The 23,743-nt window shown below is 34.8% G+C and overlaps 2 protein-coding genes across 2 annotated transcripts; both read left to right on the top strand.

Moving 5' to 3' along the window:
* The first annotated feature begins 3,106 nt into the window (after positions 1-3,106).
* Positions 3,107-10,514, top strand: LOC131158762 (cysteine-rich receptor-like protein kinase 19). Its single transcript, XM_058113616.1, has 7 exons — positions 3,107-4,244; positions 5,590-5,740; positions 5,896-6,007; positions 6,901-7,111; positions 9,646-9,883; positions 9,977-10,127; positions 10,221-10,514. Exons 1-7 carry the CDS (start codon positions 3,107-3,109, stop codon positions 10,512-10,514), a joined length of 2,295 nt encoding a protein of 764 aa, XP_057969599.1.
* Positions 10,515-21,632: 11,118 nt separating this feature from the next.
* Positions 21,633-23,276, top strand: LOC131157664 (nod factor hydrolase protein 1-like). The gene is made up of 2 exons (XM_058111981.1): positions 21,633-22,762; positions 22,924-23,276. Exons 1-2 carry the CDS (start codon positions 21,667-21,669, stop codon positions 22,944-22,946), a joined length of 1,119 nt encoding a protein of 372 aa, XP_057967964.1. The 5' UTR covers positions 21,633-21,666; the 3' UTR covers positions 22,947-23,276.
* The last annotated feature ends 467 nt before the right edge of the window (positions 23,277-23,743 follow it).

Raw genomic sequence — 23,743 nt, 5'->3', positions numbered from 1 at the left:
TTTCAAGTGATCCTGTTAGACGAGCAGAGCAGGCTAGGAGATAGAGAAGACTGTTGATGCTACTTTGATTAGAGGGTAAGTAGTAGGAAGGAGACTTTTGGGTGGATTTTTGGGGATAAGTTCCTAGGTTGTTTATGGTCTTTTTGGGAATGTAGTAGACTCTAGTATTGTATTGTATTGTATTGTATATGTATATATGATCATACATATTATTTTTCCATTGTTTTGTTGACATGTAATATATAAGCAGGAATATCTTTAGTACCTATAGGTTCGGGTTGACTCAGGTTATGATTTAAGGGTATCAGAGTAATTATGTAAAAAAAATGGTATAAAAATCAAGGCGTTACAAAAACTGTTATTTCACAATCCTTATGCCACACAATTTTGTCTGATAATCATAATATAAGGATCAGAGGGAAAATATTCATATTATAATTTTTCCAAAATCATATACAGTATTCTCATTTTCACATACTTTAAATTAACCACTTAATTTTCAAAAAAATATCTGTTATAATTTATTCCCCTTACCTGTTTACTGAGAGGGTGCCTGCTAAGATCTTTAAACCAACGTCGGAGCTCAAAACCCTGAAATCATGTTTTCCCAATTAATCAACTCAACTCCAGAATTAAAATTATTTTAATATTCCTAAGCTTTCATCCTCCCATTAACCGGTTAAAGTCTAAAAAAAAAACGTGAGTATTATCCATTTCTCATATTTAAATTTAGTTTTTAATATATTTAAAAACACCAATATGATCAAATTACCGCAGTTTAATCTAATTCCAAAATATTCCCCAAAATTTTATTTAATCAAATCTCTGCTTCCAAAATATTCCCCAAAAATTTATTTAATCAAATCTCTGTAGTTTAACTTAATTCCAAAATATTCCCGAAAAATCTATTTAATCAAATTCCCGCAGTTTAACTTAATTCCAAAATATTCCCCAAAAATCTAATATAATCAAATCCTGTAGCTTAATTTAATCACGGGAATATTTCCAAAAGTCTAATATAATCCAATCCTACAATTTAATTTAATCCCAAGGATATTTCCAAAAATCTAATGTAATCAAATATTATAATTTAATAATTAAATACTAGAATTTAATCGGTTAATTTTTTTTTTAAAACAACAAATATAATTTGCACTCCTCACCTAAATCTTAGAGTGGTGCCTAAGATCCCCAAATCAAAAATAAGTTTCGATTAACTTACTCATAATTGAAGCCCAAATGTCGTGGTGGTGTCTAATCGTCGATTTGGCCATAGATTTGGGAGAAATTGAGGAGAGATCTATATAATCATATATTGTTATTATATTATATTATATTATATATATATATATATATATGATATTATTTATCTTATTAATTCAATCTAATAATATTTAATTAATTAAGAAGTTAAAATTGAGGGAGATGTTTTCAATTTAGAGTATGATAATTTCAGATTGCGCAAACATATCTATATAATCATATATTATTATATTAATATTATATATATATATATATATATATGATATTATTTATCTTACTAATTCAATCTAATAATATTTAATTAATTAATTAATAATTTTTATTTAATTATTTATTTATTTATTTTTTACACTTCCATGCTTGTTATTTTTTGGGTCACTACAAATTTATTCTTGAAAATAAATATTTTACAAACCAAACATAACCCTAAGATCTGTTTGGATAAAAGATTTTGATGTAAGAAAGAAAAGAAAGGAAAAATGAGAGCGAAAGGTAATAATGCGACTGATTTTCTTGCCAGAGAAGGAGAAATGAGAAATAATGTCATCTACGAACAACAATATCTTTTATTACGTTCTTTGAAAGGTATCATTTGGATGAATATGTTGAGTTTTACTTCCTTTCGTCATTAGTTTAACCTCTCGATTTTTATTTGGTAGGTTTAGATTTTTTGTTTATTTTATTTTATTATTATTTTTTTTAATTTGATAGGCTTGTTTAGATTTGTTTCTTATTTAATTTTGTTTGGATTTGTAGTCCTGTTTTAGTTGGTTGTTGGTGTTATTTTTAATAGGCCTTTAATTTTTTTATTTGTAACTTGTCTTGTAATCACGGTATTTCTCGTCAAAAGTGAGGGCATATCAATAAATAAATAGAGATGTCACTCTAAAAAGAGAGTGGAACTCATTTTTCATTGTATTTTTTTTCTATATCAAATACTATTAAAAATAAAAATTTATTTTAATATAATTAAAAATTAAGAAGAATTATACGTGAATGATGATTAAAAGAAAAAAAAAATTTAATTTGGCAAATGGATGCATTTCTTTTTAGAGAACTAAGAGAAGAGATGCATTTTTTCATCAATGAAAGTGAGTGTTTAATAAAATTAAACGTACAAAGAAAAAGTGAAATCGAATTTAACATTTGATTGAATATTTTTTCTATTTAAATTTTCGTTCCAATCCGAAACCAGCTCATCAAGAAGCTCGATGGCCGGAAAGCCGGTTTTCCGGCTCTCCCTCTATCGGAACGTCGACGAGGTAAGGAAGCTTAGGGAGTTGGTGATGGATCGGCATTGCCTGGTTAAACCTCCCCCTTTCATCTTCAATTTTTTTCAAACTGAATCTTCCATTTTCTTCATCTTAACCAAAATTTCCGTCTCCAACAGTTCGCCGCACCGTCAGGTTTCATTTATGTTTTTTTTTTATTTACTTTGTCACCCTGTATTTGTAATTCGCGCTTCTGTTTCCACTTTCCATCGATGCCGGAAAGAGATGTATCTGCCCAGGGAAAAAAGAATCTTTAAAAAAAAAAAGAAGGATTCTTGGAAAGTTTAGAGTACGAAATGAGAATCGTACTTATTGACCCAAAAGAAAATGAGAATCTATGATTTATTTATTTGTTTATTTATTTATTCATTTTTTGCTTTGCAAATGAGAATCTATGGTTGAACACATCAAGACAAGGTTTGAATAGAACACATCAAGACAAGCTTTGAATTTTAATCATCCATATTGACCCAATAGCAAATGGTGATCCATCTGTAATCATCCACATTGACCCAAAGGCCAATGGGAATTGATGATTTAGCACATCGAGACAAGGTTTTCCCAACGTGATCATGGCTTTATTTACATGTACGTGGAGGAATAAATTGGCAACGCTATCTATCAGGCCAACCCAAGTTATGGACACCAAACCCATTACTCTTCTTCTTCTGCTCTCACTCTCATTTGAATTGTACTCTTCAAACACACAAACATGGATCAAAGCTGGCCACTGGTTCTATGGCAGCAATTTTCCTGTTTCCGACATCAATTCGGCTCTCTTCACCCACCTTTTATGCAGCTTTTCACTTCTCAACTCTTCCAACTACCACCTTTACATCCTCTCGGCTAATGAACAGCAGTTCTCCACCTTTACCGATGTCGTCAAGCGTAAAAATCCATCGATCACCACTCTTCTGTCCATCTGGGCTGGATCTGTGGACTCTGCAGCCTTTTCTTCAATGACTAGCCAACCCTTTTACAGAAAATCCTTCATTGAGTCTTCAATAGAAACAGCAAGGCATTATGGATTTCATGGCCTAGACCTCACTGGGTTGTTGCCAACCGCGGCTGCCAACATGACTAACTTAGGAACCCTCTTCTACGAGTGGCGAGATGCTGTGAATTCTGAGTCGAGAAAATCTGGCAAGAGAAAACTAATCCTGACAATGTCTGTTCATACTCTCAACTCTTCTAGTTATCCGATTGAATCAATTCAGAAGAACTTTGATTGGGTACATATTGTGGCACATGACTATTATTTGCCTTTGAGGGATAATTTCACAGGTGCCCATGCTGCTCTATATGATCCGTCTGGTCAGGTTAACACCGATTTTGGTGTAAAGGAATGGATAAGTAGGGGATTATCACCAAACAAGCTGGTTTTGGGTTTGCCCTTCCATGGCTATGCATGGACGCTTCAGAACCCCAAAGACAATTATCTCGGTGCACCTGCATCAGGTCCGGGAATTACAAGAGATGGATCCATTGCTTATACATTAATCAAATGGTATGTTCGAACATATCAAGCTCGTCCAGTATACAACTCCACTTACGTTGAAAATTTTTGCAAGATTGGATCAACTTGGATTGGTTATGATGACGTGGAAGCCATAAGAGCTAAAGTTTCTTATGCAAAGCAGAAAGGTTTGCTTGGTTACAATGTGTTTCAAGTCCCCAATGATGACAATTGGGTGCTTTCTCAGGCAGCTGGTGGGTAATAATTCCATGTGTGATTGGTATTTCTTGTTTTCAGTTTCCCCCCGTCCATAATGTAAATAAGTGGGCGGGCAGGCATATTTACTTAACTGGTCTTTCTATTCATAATGGGGTGAGGCTTTTTCTCGCATTTAATAAGTGACCATCAAGCCCCTTCCACAGCCGGTGTGGGACAAACCCTAACAATCTCCCCCTCATACATTGGGTTCCAAATTGGTAGCACCACATTTTGGCATCCCGGAGAGAAACCATGGGCTCTGATACCAAACCCCTTCCACAACTGATGTAGGACAATCCCAACAATCTCCCCCTCACACATCGGGCTCCAAATCGACAGTACCACATGCCCGGCATCTTAAGGAAAAACCATGGGCTCTGATTGTTGGGAATAAAGAACAAATTCCCGAAATCTGTGAGAAACAAAATAGAGGAAAAAAAATAACACCAAAGAAAATCAATCACACGCACAAGACAATATTTAGGTGGTTCGGCAATTTTGCCTACGTCCACAGAGTTGTAGGGATTTCAATATTATCAGGAAGAAAACACAGAGAGTGCGGCGATACAATGCTCTCCCTCTCGCTCTCTCGCAAGTACAACCACCCAAACCCTAATCACCCGAAAGCAATCCTTTTCTATATGTTGCGCCTAGGGTTCCGTTCCGAATGGGCTCCAAAATTTTCCCGGGAGCGTTGCCCCCGGACCCCTTCGCTCCATGGACTAAGCCTTAGGATAGAAATCTCTAATTAAATAGAGGTCGGGTCGTCATCCAAATTAAAACACAATTAGGCTCCACAAAAGCCCAACATTGATACCAGTGTTGGGTGGTCTTGGGCCTTCTCAACCTCAAAAGTTAGCTCATGCGGTGAGACTTTTTCTCATACTTAATAAATGACCACCAAGCCCCTTCCACAACTAATGTGGGACAATCCCAACAATCATATCTTAGCTCATTGAATATAACTTTTAAATTCTCAAAGCACCCTCATTCAGTTGATTTCTTAGTATTACTTTTGCAAATATTTTTTGGGCAAAATCCAAGTTTGGTTTTTAACTTGATCAACCCTTGACAGTTATCACATTATTTTTTTTGGAATGAAGAACGCTTCCCTTCATAGAACTTAACTGACTTTTCATGAAATATAATGTATTATATGCCAACATGGCAGGTTGTTGCATGCAGTAACTAAAAACAAAAAAGATTGGAGTTTACCACATTTACTGATATATTGGTCAACCAAATGGCATAAAATATGGACTGTTTTACTTGAGAAATTTTTTATATAGATCTTTGTAACCTGTATTACTCACTAATTAATATCATGAACTATGGTTGCAGCTCAATTTGATGTTAAACATCCTAAAAACAGGCATCGATTGTTGGTAATCATTGTGCCTACAGTTACTATGGGTATTCTGCTTCCATGCCTCACAATGTTTTACTTACGACGGAGACTGCTCAAATCCAAAGGTGCTTTTCTAAAAGTTCTGTATTTTGCCATCTATGCCTCGAAAAACACATCGAATGCCTTTTATATGTATGTAATGAAGACACTGGCATTTCTCGTGATCTTTCCCTCTTTGTCATTATAGGGATGATGGCTACAGATGAGGAACTGTTTGGAACTTTGGAAAATTTTGATAGCAATGATGAGTCTAGTCCTCAAGCTTTTTGTTTTGCTATCATTGAGGCTGCAACAAACAACTTTTCCGTTGTCAATAAGCTTGGAGAGGGTGGATTTGGATCTGTTTTCAAGGTAATGTTTGGTTTTTAGACTATTTTAAGTGTTATTTTTTGAAGAGGATAAGTTTCAAACTGTATGGCACATTTTTTGCATTTCTGGAACAAGTGAAATAATTGCAGCAAGCCAGATAAGTTAAGGACACTGCAGAAGTCTCTATGAAATGCCTGAGAATGTAAAAGCAATGGCAGTAACTAAGTAATGGAAATGGGAGAAATCTCTATAAATTTATGAGCATGTATGTGTTCTTGATTATGATGCACCTTTGACATTATTGGAAGCTTCTGTCACTGAGTGGACCTTAGTTGAGAAGTTATGATACTTGAAAATTTCTGGCCCCTCTTGGAAGCACCTATTGAAATATAAATAAGGGATTCTGTCAACTGCATAGTATTTTTACATTTGCATGATCCTTTGATTTCATTTTCTTTGTGAAAATTTTCTGTTACTAAATCTTCAAGTACCAACCGACATTGTATTCTCCAAGGCTTTAAGGTAACTACATGAGTACATTAATTGTTGTTTCTTTGAGAAATTGTCTGAATTCCTCTTTCCGAAAATACCAGTGACTCTAATTATTCAATCATCCAACTTTTAGTTTGATTAATTGTTTCACTGAACTTTATTTCCAGAAATATGCATAATTTTCTATAAGACACTTAGGTGCTTTATTATTCACAAACTTGGGAGTAGATTAGAATTTTGAACAAGCACGGATTAATTGGTTTGCAACAAGTTGATTTTAAGCAGAGTATAGATTTGGTAATGATGAAAGTTTGGGTACATCCTCTACTACATAAGGGTTGGGCAGGGGGGAATCGTTGCATTTATATAGGCCCTCAAAATCACTTAAATCTAGCAAGTAATTCGCAGCAAATGGTGACAATGAGTCTCCTTTTTTTTGCCAGGGCAAATTACAGGAGGGATGTGAAATAGCAGTGAAGCGACTGTCAAAAACTTCAGCACAAGGGTTAGAGGAGTTCAAAAATGAGGTCACGCTTACTGCGAAACTACAACATGTTAATCTAGTTAGAGTTCTGGGCTTTTGCATTGAAAGGGAAGAAAAGATGCTGATCTATGAGTATATGCCAAACAAAAGCTTGGATTTCTACCTTTATGGTATGTAATCTCTATTGCTTTCAACTTTAGCCATGAGCAAATTCTGACTGACCTTTAGAGACATGGAAATGGGACCTTGGATCTGGTATTGTGGGATCACACAAAACTCGATATTATTTCGAGTTACGTTTTTGTCAAATCCTACCCAATTCCAGATGCAATTCTTCAATTATATTTCCATTTCCAAATGCAGAATGAGTGTCATTCAACATTTTTGAGCTTCTGGGCTGTTTTAATGGTTGCTGGTGGCAAGCTATATTTCTTATGAATGACTTGGTTTAGATCAGCCCTCTCTTAAATGTTGGAACAGCAAGTGATGCCTTCTTGTAATGACTCCTTACACTACCCTTACACTAAGGACATAACAAGGATAGCTGGAAATTGTGTCTATTATTTTTATTTTTTTGCATTATCACTTCTTAACTAGTCAAATCCTTCTCACGGTGGTGAGGGAGGCTCTATCATCATTCCAAAAAAAAAACTTGAAATTTCATGTTCTATGTGCTTGGGAAAAATGATGAATGATGACAGTGCCCCTCACAACATAATGTAGCATGTCTCCCAAGAAGGACAGAAATAAGGTGCTAACCCTGCCACCTCCCCAAAAAGGAGAAAAATAGAATAAGGGTGCCTACATAAGTTCCATAAGAAGAATGTGTTGCTATCAAAAATTGTTGTGGCTTTTGATATGCTCTGAGGCCTACAAGAATGATATGAAACGAGCTACTTGGGAGGTCCTTGTGGCCTCTGAGGGGTGTCTCCAACATTCAAGTTAATGAGAGATTTTTGGGACCGGGGAGGGTAGGGCGATTTAAGAAGAGAATTAGTCTTCGCACTGGGAGAGGGGAGGATTTTTGTTTATACTTATACCTCATGTGGCACATGGTGGGCATTGGTTAGCTGATCTCGACTGCCCTTAATTCCTTGATGCTTTTTATCATGGAGGATTTGCATCTCTGCCACTCGCAGGCTGCATGGCAGGCATTGGCTAACGGATCCCCAACCGCTGCTGATTTCCTCAAGCTTTTGGTTACGGAGGGTCAACACCCCTGCCACGCGCAGGTGTCATAGGATAAATACTTCACTCCATGAAGGGTCATGAGTAGTTGTTGTAGCACACAAGCTTAACTAGTGAGCTGAAAGTAAAAATTATGGAATCATGATGGTTGAGGATTCATATTTACATTTTCTACTAGAAAAGTTTGACTCATAAGGCCATAGTTGGGCATTGGCTAATTGGCCCTAACCATGAATAATAATTATAGGTGAGATTTTGTCTGATGCTGGCGATGGGCACTTGGCTGTTCCTTCCTATGACCAGCCCTCCACAATAAGTTCACCTCAACCATGATATGTACTCACATATTATGTAATCGGCACAATAAGGGCTTGACCTCCCCCGGATGCACCTCTGACCACTTGGGCTACACATGGCTGACACTACCTCACCTGGATGCACCATTAGGTCTCATGCTTAGCTTAGCACATGACCCAAGGTAAACCTGCAAATAGTACACAATGTCATGTCATAGGGCTTAAAGCTTGACCAGTGAGCAATATTGTGTGGTAGTATTTGTAGCCCACAGACTAGTGAATTGAAAGTAAATCACACACAAATTTACTTCATGAACAAGTTCACAAACATTAAATACAAATTACATAGAAACAATAAACAAGTATGAAAGTAAACAATAAAGGAATGCAATTCATATTATCTCACTTCTATATGCAATATGTGTCTAGTGAGGGAGGCAAGTAGACTATAAACACCTTTCCAAAAGCTAGTGAATTATATAATGATTGATGGACCCATACTTTCTCCTAAAGAGCTTTCTTTACTTAGCTCACTTTGGCACTAGGAAATATTAGTGACCAAGGATTCATACTCATCTTTTCTACTAAAGGATTATCATACTTGAAGAATATAACCCACACTAGTATTTATGCGATGCTTACCTAGCCAATGAGCACAAGCAAGTGCTCATAGGCAAGCAAGAGACACCTAACAAGTTTGGCTCATGAGGCCATGATGCTAAGTGTTGGCTATTTGACTTTTAGCCGTGAATATTTAAAGGTGAGATTTTGTCCCATGCCCGCCATAAGCCTTTGGTTGTTCCTTCTGACTGATGTACCCTCCAGTGTGGGCTTATCTCAACTGCAAGGTCTACTCACAAGTTACGTGATCGACACATGACCAACTTGACCTCGTGTAGATGCACCTTTTACCATGTGGCTAACCTGACCTCACTTGGATGCACCACTAGGTCATATACTCGGTGTATGACTGACCTGGGTCACCTAAGTCATGGGTTTGTCCCTTGGTCATCTACATGTGGTTGACATGACCTAAGGTAAACCTCCTAATAGTTATGCAATGTCATGTCACAAGCCTTAAAGCTTGACAAAAATTCATAATAGATCATTATACACCTATAAGATTGCAACTCTCTTTTTTTCTTTTGTTCTTGGCATATATTGCTCACTTTATTTATTAACTTTACGGATTGGAGGGAAAAAAATAAAATTTGATGCAGATCCAGTCAGGCGGGAACTATTAGATTGGGAAAAACGCATTCAAATCATTGAAGGGATAATTCACGGGCTTTTATATCTCCAAGAGTACTCAAGATTCACAATAATTCACAGAGATTTGAAAGTTGGCAACATCTTACTAGATAGTCAAATGAAACCCAAGATATCAGATTTTGGTATGGCTCGAATTTTCCCTAAGGATGAACATGAAGCAAACACAAGTCGGATTGTTGGCACATAGTAAGTTAATTGCCTCTCAAACCAACTCCCTCCCCCCTCCTCTCAATGCCTTCTTAGATGTGTTTTACTTTTTTGTTTACTAACACATTGCAGTGGTTATGTTCCTCCCGAGTATGTGAAAAAAGGCATATACTCCACCAAATACGATGTCTATAGCTTTGGAGTCATACTTCTTCAAATTATAAGTGGCAAAAAGAATACGTGCGTCTATGGTCCAGATGAGAATTTAAACCTTCTAGAATATGTAAGCTACTTTGACTAACCATTTCGTTGTTCGTGCCTTCGTAAATTTTATATGCAAACCAAATCTTTGCATATAATATTGAATTTTTTCCAGGCTTATGACTTATGGAAAGATGGTCAAGGCATGGAGTTTATGGATCCATCATTAGATGATTCAACTTCGCCATGGAAACTCATGAAATGCATGCAAGTAGCTTTGTTGTGTCTCCAAGACAAAAGGGAAGATAGACCCTCCATGTTGGAGGTTTATTCAATGCTCAAAAATGAAACCGCAACCATCACTATTCCTAAAAGGCCTGCTTTTTCAGTAAAAGGAGGTGAAGATGAGGGAGATCAGCGGGAAATTTGTTCAAATGACACAACAATAACACAACTAGTACCTCGATGATAGCCTTGAGTCATTTACTCGAGTTATTCTAGTTTTAGCATGCCATTTTCTCTCACTCAACATGTGTGATCACTACAAATTTAGCATTCAAGAAAAAAAAGTTCTTGGCGCAACAATGAAGATAGCACTATTCGGATTGTTGATGGCAAGTTTAAGTTTGTTGAGAAAATATTTTATACAGAGCACAATGAGTACAAAAATGTCAAAAATATTAAAATAAATAAATAAATAAATTGGAAATGTGATTCATGGTTCATAGGTTGAAACTTGAAACACTATATTATGTTTTCTTGAATTGATTCTGCCACTAGTTTGGTACAATTGGTACTCCGTGTTTGATCTTTAGGATTCGAAAGCATATAACTTCTAGTAAGCTGCACAAAAAAATTACTATATATGAATTGACCTTAATTTATGTTAGAGTAAGGAAATGATTTGAGGAAAACAATTAATCTCTATGTTTCTTCAAACTTATCTCTGCATTTCTTTTATAACTGGCATCTCCTTTATATGGATGTTGTAAGGGTAACTATTATTAGTAAATTAAATTCAAAGACATAAATATAATATCTAATCAAATATAACTACATAATAAATAAAGGGCTATAACATTCACAATATCAATCATATAGTTAAAATAATAATAGTTACATTTGTTATGAAATAACAATAATAACAACAACAAAAAAATCAAGTTTTAAGTCTCACTAGGTGGGGTTGTGTTATTATCAGTGGGAACATGGTACGAGGAAAGTTTGTGTGCAAATTTTTTAATGGGTTCAAATAGTTTCTTTGTAGATACATAGTCGGCAATCGGATACCTTGATCTTCATTCCTCAATTTTTTGGAGAGTACCTATTTGGTGACTTTCCACGATTATGCTTGAAAGGTAAGGTGTAACTAGTAGAGATATTCATATCATTATTAGTTGGAAGTGTAATGGGAGAGTTTACCTCAGGGATATTCTCAGAAGATGGCTCTTCAGGTATTGAGTCGTGGGGGAATTCTCGGTCAGCTTCAGGTGGGGTTGAAGTAGATGTTGCTGGTGTAGATGTTGCTCTTAGAGTTATGTCATCCTCCAGAGATTCATTTGGAGTTTATCACGTTCCCCACTGACTACCTTATTTATGTCATCAAACCCTAGCCAGTCAAATCTTGACCAATTCTACTCTTCAACTTGGATATCTCCTTTAAGAGAAGAATTGGATACCGAGGGAGAGTAGAACATGTCAGATTCCAAGAACGTTACATCTATAGTGACAAAGGTGCATTTGGTGATCGGGTCATAGCACCGATATCCTTTTTGATGTATGACATACCCCAAAAAAAGACATCGAACAGCACATGGATCAAGTTTATTACGTTGGTCCTTGTGGAGATGTACAATAGCAGACATCCTAAGACCCGGGGAGGAATTATTAATACTGTAGGCAAGGACACATAAGTTGAAAGAGCCTGTAGGGGTGTCTTAAAATCCAAAACTTTAAATGGCATATGGTTGAGGAGGTGCACAGTTGTAGCAATTGCATCAACTCAGTCCAAGTTGGGTACGTGGGCGCCAAGTAAGAGGGCATGGGAAATTTCAAGTATATGTCGGTCTTTTCGTTCAGCAACACCATTTTGCTGAGGATTCTATGGGCAAGAAGATTCATAAATAATTTCATGGTGTTGGAAATAATCAAGGAATCCCCGATTAAAATATTCACGACCAAAATCGAACTAGAGAATATGTATCTTGGCTGAGAATTGAGTCTGAACCATGACATGAAATGATTTGAACATACTTAATACCTCATCTTTATGTTTCAACAAGTATAGTCAAGTCATGCGAATACAATCATCAACAAATATTACAAACTAGCGAATTCCAGATGTAGCAGAAATAGGAGAGGGTCCCCACACATCAGAATGGATTAAAGCAAAAAGAATGTCACTTTTATGCATACTCAATGGATAAGTAACTCAATGACTTTTGGCAAGAATGCAAGTATCACACTTAAAGTCAGCAGTTGATATGTGTGAAAATAAATCAGGGAATAAATGTCACATATACCCAAACGACGGATGTCCTAATCGATGATGTAAAAACCAAATAAGTTTCTCCTTGATACCATTCGGATGACACATATGATGTGCTCGTCCCACACTGAAATCATCCATGTAGTATAATCCCCTTCTCTTAGTACCACGTCCAATGATCTCCTTTGTGAGAATATCCTGAAAAAGACAAAAAGTAGGATAAATGAGCACAACAATATTTAAGTTTGTTGTTACTCGGCTAATAGAGAGTAACTTATGAGGCAGAGAGGGAACCAAGCCTTCGCTCCATGGACTAAGCCTTAGGATAGAAATCTCTCATTAAAGAAAGGTCAAGCCATCATCCAAATTTAATGCAACTAGGCTCCACAAAAGCCCAACAATGTAGATTCAAACAATGCTCAATATCTTATTGTATTTATCCAAATTCAAAAAAATCTAAATACATAATCCAAGTTGAAGGACTCATAAAAACATATAATATAGAGAAAATTTAGAACTAACAAAGCAAACTTTGATGAGAGTGAGACTGTAAGGCTGTCTATACTTTATTTTCGCATACATAAAGGACGATCATCCAAGGATTAAAAACTCTTGAGTTTCTATTGATTCCTCTTCTATTGTAAGGTTATGAGGCTTTCCAAACACCAAATATGCATGAAATTAAAAATGAGGAATGAAATATTGATAAGCTTAGTGTTATGGTCCCATACAAAATGTGTACCAAAGAGATCTTAGGTTAAAGAGATCTTAAGTCACACATTTCCAAAATATATGAGGTACCTTTTATAAGATAAAATCATGAGACCAATAGGTTAAAGTGGATACCTCACCAAAGGTAAGTCATAATTGTCACCCTTAGCATATAATAATTGGTAAAAACTTGCTCAAATTTGAAGTCGTATGTGAGATTTCATTGTATTGCACTAGTTTTTCATGCAAATGGAATAGATTTATAGGAGAATACGAGTTTTATTTGCACAAAATGTGAGTTTAAGTGGGTTCACTTATATAAAAAGTACGAACATGCGTGTTATAACAAAATTGATGCATTATATTAAACCTTATCATTTGTGTCCTCCCATGCAAATTTTTTTATGGTAATCATATTTTCTCAAGTTAGCACCAATTTTTTTTTTTTTATTACATAGGAACTCCAGCCAGCAACGAGCCCTTCGGACCCCCTGGTGCAGCACTAAACCTATGAATCAGCATCCTCTGCCCCCAGGTCTCGCTGATCAAGGTAAAGTCCGGATGCGGACACTACTTCTGTGCATCAATTGGACGTTCAGCCAACTCGACCCCCATGACACATCTCCATTACCATCCACAGTCCTTGCTGGCTCACAGAGTGAACTCTCACTATCCACAGTTCCCGCTAGTTCGCAGAGTAAACTCTCACTATACATAGGTACCGCTGGCTCCGTGAGTGTATTTACTTGGAATTAAACCCCCGATGCTCCTTCTTACGTACTTATGCCTTTCCACCGCGCCATGCTCATGGGGGCTAGCACCAATTTTTTTTAAAATATATCAAAGTACGTCTTCATCTAAAATTTATTTTGTTTTGTAGTTGCATCTTAAAGTTATGATTTTAGACAATTACCCCACTATCATATTTTAGATATTGGATTTTACTTGGTTAGGGTTTGAGATCGCATCTTAATGATGCAATTATGTTTAATCATACCCATTTTAATTTTTTATTTGAAGATCAACGTAATATGATGTTATTTTTGTAATCACTTAATATGCTTAAAAACTCTACTTATAAGATATTGAAATTTTTTTTATAATACACATCCATACCCACTCCCTTGCACTATTGCACGATGTTAAATTTTAAAATTGACGAAAATAAAGGGATATATCTTTTAAAAGTCCAACCAAATTATATGATATGATTTTTGTATTATTGCACTATGTTAAATTTTAAAATTAATGAAAAATAAAGGGATGCGTCTTTAAAAAGTCCAATCAAATTATATGATTTTTATTAGAAAGAAAAAGTCCAACCAGTAATCCAAACAAAACAATGAAATCAATTTTTTTATGGTTCAAATTTTAAGGTTTGGTGTGGAATATTTTGACTTTGTATTTTTCTCTTGATGTTCAAATTTTAAGGTTTGGTGTGGAATATTTTGACTTTGTATTTTTCTCTTGATCTTTATCAGATGCATCAAGCATCATTTTCCTTTCTAAAACTTTCATTTGACTTCTATGTTTTCATATTGTGGTCAAACCATTTGGCCGGAGGCCCAAAACCATGTGCTTAATTGACCTTTTATGTATTCTTACCTTTTATGCATAGCCAATATTTTTGCTACATTAAATTTAATTAATGCATGTATCCTCCACACTTGACATCTGCAAAAAATAAAAATAAATAAATAAATAAATAAAACCTAAACCCTAATGCATGAACTCTTCAACCCTTCTAGGCAAATAGTACAACTCTCGCAATGTAGCCCTTGACTCGTTTTCTTTTACACCCCTTTCTCGTGTAGCCCTTAATGGAGTTTTAAAATTTCTTCACTCAACAAAACTCTTATAATCATGTCATTAATTATAAGTGTAAATCCATGAAGCCCAATACTGATAGTGGTCAATTTCATTGAAAATGGACTAATCGTTACATTTTACCGTTGTATAAAAATCCTGCAATCATGCCACTATCAATGCAATAATCATACATTTCTTGATTTATAACTTGATTAGGCTCAATATTATTGAAATTCGCAATGAGCCAAAACCATCATATTTCATATTAGTCACATTGATATTGCTATTATATGAGGGGTCCTACACCAAATATGCAAATTATGCTGATAAAGGTGCCAAAGGCTGGCCAAAGAATCTATTGCTATCCCAAATCAAGAAAACCAATCTAACAAAATGGGTTGAAGTCAATAATACTTCAATGGAGTTAGGTTAATGCTCTTATATTTTATGTATATATCCCTTGATAAATACTTAAAAGAAATACTTCCTCCATATGAAATTTGTAACATATCAAGGGCGACTTAGGTTGTAAACTCAAGGTTCTCCTACTTAAAATATCAGGATTCGAGTATTAGGGGTTTTGGCTTTCCATTTGTGATAATATCTTACTATTGAAATAGAGAAGGATAAAATTAAGGGTCTGCCCCTTATCTCTGGTGAAATTATCGAGTATCTAAAGGCTTCAAACACTCGTAGCCATCAATTATAAGGCATTATGCATATACATAAACATAGACTTCCTGAAAGTTTCACCTCGAAAAGCTGGACACAAGACCTCATACTGTGTGTCATGTTGGGATGATTACGGAATAAAATTTTCAAAAAACATATCATTTTCTTCAATAACTTCACATTAAAAAAAAAATCATCTTTATAAGTTAGTGCCTTCCTTGTGTCTCTTGATGTTGACAAATGGCAAAAAATTAAAAAGGAAGTTGTAGGAGGGAGGCTAGGGATGAGTACCATCCAAATGCCAAATGCTAGTTTGACCCAACACAGCATCCACTGCCGCAGAAAGAAGTGAGAATCTTACCATATGCATGTGGACAATTTCCTGCACCAATCCATTCATTAACATAATAAGGTTAGGCTCTTCTCCTTCTTTGACTTCTTAATAGTTAGAACCTTCAATTCACTTTTGAATAAGTGAGTCATGAAGGGCTGCTACCCATATGGCCGTGTATTGCTGCAAATTGAAAGGTGGGACCTCACCCAATCCACTCTATCCATTGCCATTTCAAAATTTTCTCTCTTCTAGATATGTAGATTTATCAGCCACCTACTCCTCCCTTTCTTATCATTAAACCCTTACATAAACCCTAACCAATCTTTTTAAGATGGTGTTTTGTTCATAGATACTAACCAATCTTTGAAGATGTCTTTTAATTGCTTTGTAAATTCTATTTAAGATATGTTTCAAAAAGCAATAAATGAAAATTTTAAATTTGTATTTTGGTCTAAGTTAATGTAGAGGTCAACCTCATGTTCTTGTACATTCTAATTATAAGGTCTATTCTTTTTTTTTCTTTTTCTTTTTATTACATAAGAATTCTAGCCATCAACAAGCCTTTCAGACCTCCTGGTGTGGCACCAAATCTACGGATTAGCGTCCTCCTCATAGGTCTCACTGATCAGGTAAAGTCCGGAATGCGGACATCACTTCCGTGCATCAGTTGGACGTTCGGCCAACCCAACTCTCGGGACACATCTCCATTACCATCCCCGGTCACTGCTGGCTCACAGAAAACTTTCACCATCCACGGTCCCCGTTAGCTCACTGAGCGAACTCTCACTATCCACGGACCCCGCTGGCTCACAGAGTAAATTCTCACCGTCCACAGGTACCGCTCGCTTCGTGAGTGTATCTACATGGAATTGAACATCCGATGCTCCTTCTTACATGCTGATGTCTTTTCATCGCGCCATGCCCATGGGGGCAACTATAAGGTCTATTCTTAAGCCTATCAAAGTGGGTGTTAAAATACGAAACTAAAATTACCTAACTTCTCTATGAATTTTTATATTTGAAAATGAAATGCGGCCATTGTCATGACAATATTTTTAGTTCTTTTGTGTTGTAGAATTTTGAGGAATGTTATCGTAAATAATATTGAAAGATTATGAAAATGAAATGCCATTAAAATAAAAAAAAAAATTCCCACAAATAATGACATGAGGAATTGGAATTTATTAGTCAAGATGTCACTTTACCACTTGGATGCAATAAAAGGTATATTTGGTTTTGTAAGAACACAAGATTTCTATGTTAATGTTTAAAGAAGATGAGAATTATTCCATTGATATGTGGGCAACAAATATATAAAGAATAATTATATTTTTAACATAAAAACCTGCTAAGAATATGTACTTACGCTATGTTAGGGAGATGCGTGCAACCTGACAGCACGTGGAGAGATAAACACACAATAAAGAACACCCATTATAGGGAACACAGTAATTTATTTTTAAATACCACAGAATAAATGCAGGCAACAATACTAGAACTCAGGACCTTTTGAAAATTGGCTCTGATACCATGTTAAATTAATACTTTATCTAAAAGTTTAAACTATTAAATTGTGAGACAATAATATATATCAAGCTTTAATAGTTTTATTAAATTCATATGCTAAAATTTTCAACAAGCATAATTTTTTTTTAAAAAAAATTCCAATTAACTAAAATAATTGAGAGGTATACGGTGACTAAATAATAATCATTATGTTATATTTTTATAACATAGTTATAATGATACCTTCATTTTATTAATAATGAATTATTTTAAATATAATAAAAGTATAATAATGTTATATTATTGGAGCATCATTGTTTACTCTATCGAAATAATGAGGGTAATGTTAAAAAAAAAAATAGGATTTTTAATGAGAATAAAAATTTCATAAGACTTTCACACAATTGACACATACATATAATTTGGTTGCTCAAACAAAAATAAGTATATAAGATATCATAATTACTTTTTAAAAAATATTAAAAATAACATGAATCGAACAATCAATTTTTATCGGTATCACCTAACAAACTTCGATATGAACCTTAAAAGTCCTTTTCTCAAAAAGAAAATTAAACATTAATAGTGCTTGCAGACCTAACATAATTGGCTGCGAATCAATTCCTCACCTACCACAGGCCAAATTCATCTTAACTCAAGTAGAATAAAGGAAAAGAATTTGAGCAATATTATCATTGTCATAAATTCAACATTCTCCTGGTTAAAGTATTACAATTTGAGTTTTAAAAATTATAATTTTTTATCTAAAATTATACTTTAGCATTTAAGTGCATAAAAAAAATAGAAAAACGAACTTATTATTTCAAAAAAAGCCTAAACAAATGTTTTCTTTTTTAAGTAACTTTACATTTTCGTTGTTTACTCAACACATATAGTAGATATTTAGTTAAAGTCGAACATTGCCTCATTGAGAGGTTTTCGATTTCAAATCGTAAGATTGGATCATATGACCATAAGACTTTACCAATTAGAGAGTAACATTATTTTGAATCTTTAAAAAAATGTCATTTTCTATTCTAATTTCTAGCATTTTGAAAATTTGAAGCACTTGCAAAGCTTAAAATAGGATAAAAGTTGGGAAAATAAATTTTTTTAATGATTTTATTTAATAGTGCACCTAAATTATGGTCTAAAAATAATATTAAACGAGTAAAAATAATACATATTGCTAACTTCACATAATGAGAGTTATGGATTTTCTATGGTTATCATAGAAGGAACATTAATTGAATCAACATCGACTTGAAGTTCCCCTTTCTGATGCCTAACCCTTTGACGAAGTGAGAAAAGAATGAAATTCAAGAGAAATAGTGAAATAAGAAGATTTTAAAGAGTGGGTGGGAGGAGAAGTATGATAAGATTAGAAATTCCTAAAGGACAATGAGAAAATAGAATATAGGTTATAATCAATGAAGGGATGATTTATAGTTTTACATTTTGGAGCATGCATTTCAAGCTTTAAATTTAGATTTATGTGGACTCAAACAAAACTTATTATTATATTTTACAATATTTTGTCTAAATTCACAAAATCCTAAATACATCATCCGAAGCATTCAAATATAGAGCTAGGACTGACATGAATATACAAAATAGAAAAAAAGTTAGATCGGACAAAGCAAACTTTGATGAAAATGTGATTGTAAAGCATATATATATATATCAATACTCTATTTTCACATTCATAGAGGAGGATCATTCAAGAAAATCTTGATCAGAAACTCCAAGTTTATATTGATTCCTCTTCTATGTTGAGGTTATGAGACTTTCCAAATACCTAATACACACACATAATTGAAAATGAGGAATGAAATACTGATAAACTTAGGTTAAGTTTGGTTTGCTAAATACCTATTTTTAGGAATAAATTAGTTTTAATATATAGGTTAGTTGCAATTAGTTATACAAGAAATTATGTTATTACTATAAAGCAAACAATAATGGGAAGCATTTAGTAAGTTCATAATAAGGAACAGACAGAGAAAAACTATTCCCAAATTTCATTATGGGATGTCTATTCCTTTTTTATTTCATCTTGAATGAATTAATTGGGAATTTACAAGGAATATTCCATTAATTTCTAAAATTTAAACTATATTACATCTTATTCCAATGAATAGCTATTCTTCCTAACCAAATGAGTTGTTAGTGTTATGGTCACATATTGGAGGTATCAAAGTGAATAATATCTCACCAAAGTTAGACTGGAAGTACTATTACTGTGACGACCCATAATAATATGCATGGAAGTGTAAAAAAAAAAAATTAAACTTAAAATTAATTAATTAATAATTATTCCTAATTAAATAATATAATATTATATTATATATATATATACAGAAGTCTCAAGAGACTTCTCATTCTTTCCTGAGAACCGCCACCTCCCTCGTGTTCTCTCTCTCTCTCTCTCAATTTTTCTTGCATTTCTTGGCCAAATTGAAAAACGAACCTCATTCTTAGGTCTCAGCTCCACTCTTTAAGGACTTGACCAGGGAGATTTCGTTTTCTACACGCCGTAGGTACCACTCCAGGGTTAGAGTAAGTGAGTTAGATTATGTCAGATTTTACTTTAAAATATGTTTAAATTAAATTGATTACGTTAATTTAATTATATCCTTATATTTGAGTTAAATTGTACTGTAGGAATTTGATTATATTGGGTTTTCTGATTTTATTGTTATAAAATTAAATAGGTGAATTATTATACATTTTTTATTGTAATTTGTTAAAATTATAATTATTAGACAAATTGTGTGGCATGAGTTAACTTTATATTTTTTGCATAATTCAGCAAATTTAAAATTTTTGCTGTATTATGCTTATTATGTGAGTTATTGAAAATATTTATGCAATTTGACTATAAATTTAATGTTGGGTAAATGTTCATATTATTATACGGTTTAATTGCATAAATTGTATTATATGCCACTACAAAAGAATTGATTTTTAGTGACGATATCATACAGATGGATAGACTTCTTGAAAGCTTCATCTCGAGAAGCTAGACATCATGTATCATCTGGAGATGCTTATGAAATAACTAAATATTTTTTTTATATATTTTTCTTCACTAATTTTATGTAAACAAATCGTCAGTTAAAAATCGATGTCTTCCTTCTACTTCTCGATGTTGACAAATGACAAAACATTAAAAAGGAGATGTAGAAGGGAGGCTAGGGACCGAGGGGGTACCACCATCCCAATGCCAAATGCAAGTTGGACCCAACACAGCATCCACCGCCGCACAAAGAGGTGGGGATCATGCAATATGCAAGTGCACCAATTCATTCATTAACATAATAAGGATAGGTTCTTCTTGTTCGTTGACTTCTTAATTATTAGAAGCTTCACTTTGAGTCATGAAAGGCTGCCACCCACATCGTTATGTATTGCTCCAAATTGAAAGGTGGGAGCTCACCCAATCCACCCTATGATCAACCCATTTCAAAATTGCCCTTGCTCTAGATAGGTGGAATTTTATTTTTTATAATATTTAATAGAGGAAGAAAATATTAGGATAAATGAATTTTTTTTTTTTTTTATTTTCTTAAGTAAAATTCTTAATCCAAACGAACCCTTAAGAAAATGATATCTTTTGATTTATTGATTGAATGACATAATTTGAAAAAGTTAATCTTTATTTTGATTAACATAAGAGTGAACTTCGTATCTATGTGGGTTCAACATATAGGATTATTTCTGTGTCTATTGTATGGTCTAGATTGGAATTAATATATATATATATATATATATATATATATATATATAGACGCACACACAAAAACTCAACAATGGAATGCAAACATTAATATAACATGCATTTACTAATTGATGAGTTAGAAAATTTAAATGAAGAGATTGGCCATGACAATTTTTTCTCCCAAAATATTTATAAAAAAAACCTAATAAATCTTTGTCAACATCAGAAAAATGATAACCCAAAAAAACAAAAAAAAAAAACAAAAACACAAAAAAAGGTAATATTTCTGTCCCATATGCATGTAGTTTTCTATATATACCCAAAGCAAGTTGGCCTTTACGGTGCACATATTATTATTAGCACACAACTCAAATACAGAAATGGAAGGCCTAAACCCTCACTTACTCCCCCTCCTTCTCTTGACTCTCTCCGTCGCTGCTTCCGCCATGGCAGCCCCTCCGGTAGTCAAAGGCGCCTACTGGCCGTCGTGGGCTTCTGATCCGCCGTCCACCATCGACACCTCGCTCTTCACTCACGTTTACTACGCTTTTCTCGAACCCGACGCCGCTTCGTTCGAGCTCAGCGTGTCCAACGAAACTGCCGCAGCTCTGTCAAACTTCTCCTCAGCCCTTCGCCGGAAAAACCAGTCAGTGAAAACCCTCGTCTCCATCGGCGGCGGAGGGAGCGACTCGGCGGTCTTCGCCACCATAGCTTCAAACGCAACGAACCGACGTCGTTTCATCCAGTCAACCATAGCCGTTGCGCGAAAATTTGAAATTGATGGGCTGGACCTGGACTGGGAGTCCCCAAGAAACCCGAAAGAGATGGGGGACTTGGGGCTGTTGCTAAATGACTGGAGACTTGGGCTCGAGAAGGAGGCCCAAGAGACGGCCCGGCCCCGTCTCCTCCTCACCGCCGCCGTGTACTTCGCCGCCGACTTCTTTCTCTCCGGCGTGTACCGAAAGTTTCCCGTAGCGTCGCTCGGCAAAAACCTAGACATGATCAACGTGATGTGCTACGACTATCATGGGTCGTGGGACACCTCCGCCACTGGGGCTCACGCCGCATTGTTCGACCCGAATAGCAACATAAGCACAAGCTATGGGCTCAAGTCGTGGATCCAAGCCGGTGCACCTCGAGAGAAGTTGGTCATGGGCCTACCGCTCTACGGGCGAACTTGGGAGCTCCAGAACCCGAAACTAAACGGGATCGGAGCTCCTGCCGTGGGCTTAGGACCAGGGGACGACGGGGTGCTAATTTTCTCTCAAGTTGAAGCTTTCAATTCGAAGAACAATGCTACCGTAGTATATGACACCAAGACTGTGTCCACATATTCGTATTCGGGAACCTCTTGGGTCGGGTATGACGATACCCGATCCACCACGGTTAAGGTAATGTATGCGAAGGGCCTCCGACTTCGTGGGTATTTCTTTTGGGCGCTCAGTTATGACAGTGAATGGAAGATCTCAAGGGCAGGTAAATTAATTAATATAATTTTAAAATTCTCTATACTCAGAAAGCAAATATTTTTTTTATAAAAAAAATAGAAAGTGATTTTCCGTTCTGCTTTGTTTTGCTTTTTATGTTTTGTGTTTTTTGTTTTTAATGTTTTTTTTTTTTTTTTGTTTTTTGGGCAGCTTCCAAGGCATGGCGTCGTTGAGAAAAGCAGAAAAAAGCTTCCAATACAGTTTTACATGAGAGATACAGTTTCTCTCAACCTACAAAGATCAAACCATCATCTTAATTGATACTTGGAGGATGTGACTCTTGTCACTTTCTTTCTTACCAATCAATGACAAATAGATTTACATTTTCTTTTGTTTATAATCTCTGTCTTGATCTTCATCCAATTGGGCTATAAATTTGATCCATCGTCTCCTTTCTCTTCAAGTTGTTTGGCATTTGGAAATTATAAGTTTGATGAATTTTGGATAGTCTTTGTATGCTATAGCATCTCATAATAAAGACAACTTTACTTATTAATCTCCAATTATCTCTATTTGAAATTTAGAATATATGGTGTGTGTGTGTGTGTGTCTATATATATACAGAGGAATTTATTTTTCATGTCTAATTATCGAGAAAAGTAAAAAAAAAAATTATATATAGGATAAAGTCTAGTGACACACACTGAATTCTCTGAATATGAGTTTTCAAAACTACCAACTCTTCCCCTCCCCCCCCCCCCCCCCCCCAATGTTTAATTTTTTGTTAATAAAATGAATCTTACATTAGTTGACTGTTAATCAATTATTACGTGTATATGAAAAAATAAATGGATTATACCCATTATAAAATGATATTTAAAAATGACATCATTTTAATAAATTAAATTGAGAAAACCTAATCATAAAAATTCCCAATAATTAAAGCACCAAAAACTATTTGACATAATTTTCATAAAAATTTAATAACTAAACACATCAGAAACAAATAAAATATAGTTCAATATTTTTA

Source organism: Malania oleifera, chromosome 6 (genome assembly GCF_029873635.1).
Source record: "Malania oleifera isolate guangnan ecotype guangnan chromosome 6, ASM2987363v1, whole genome shotgun sequence".
Taxonomy (NCBI): domain Eukaryota; kingdom Viridiplantae; phylum Streptophyta; class Magnoliopsida; order Santalales; family Ximeniaceae; genus Malania; species Malania oleifera.
The sequence above is the reverse complement of the archived record's forward strand: the minus strand, read 5'-3'. Positions and strand labels throughout refer to the sequence as shown.

What these genes read in the sequence shown, in the direction of transcription:
- LOC131158762 (XM_058113616.1), top strand. Translation starts at nt 3,107, where the DNA reads ATGGCTTTATTTACATGTACGTGGAGGAATAAATTGGCAACGCTATCT. An exon ending in GGTGCTTTCTCAGGCAGCTG is followed by an intron (nt 4,245 to 5,589) that starts GTGGGTAATAAT and finishes CTATGGTTGCAG; the next exon opens with CTCAATTTGATGTTAAACAT. An exon ending in CTTGGATTTCTACCTTTATG is followed by an intron (nt 7,112 to 9,645) that starts GTATGTAATCTC and finishes AATTTGATGCAG; the next exon opens with ATCCAGTCAGGCGGGAACTA.
- LOC131157664 (XM_058111981.1), top strand. Translation starts at nt 21,667, where the DNA reads ATGGAAGGCCTAAACCCTCACTTACTCCCCCTCCTTCTCTTGACTCTC. An exon ending in ATGGAAGATCTCAAGGGCAG is followed by an intron (nt 22,763 to 22,923) that starts GTAAATTAATTA and finishes TTTTTTGGGCAG; the next exon opens with CTTCCAAGGCATGGCGTCGT.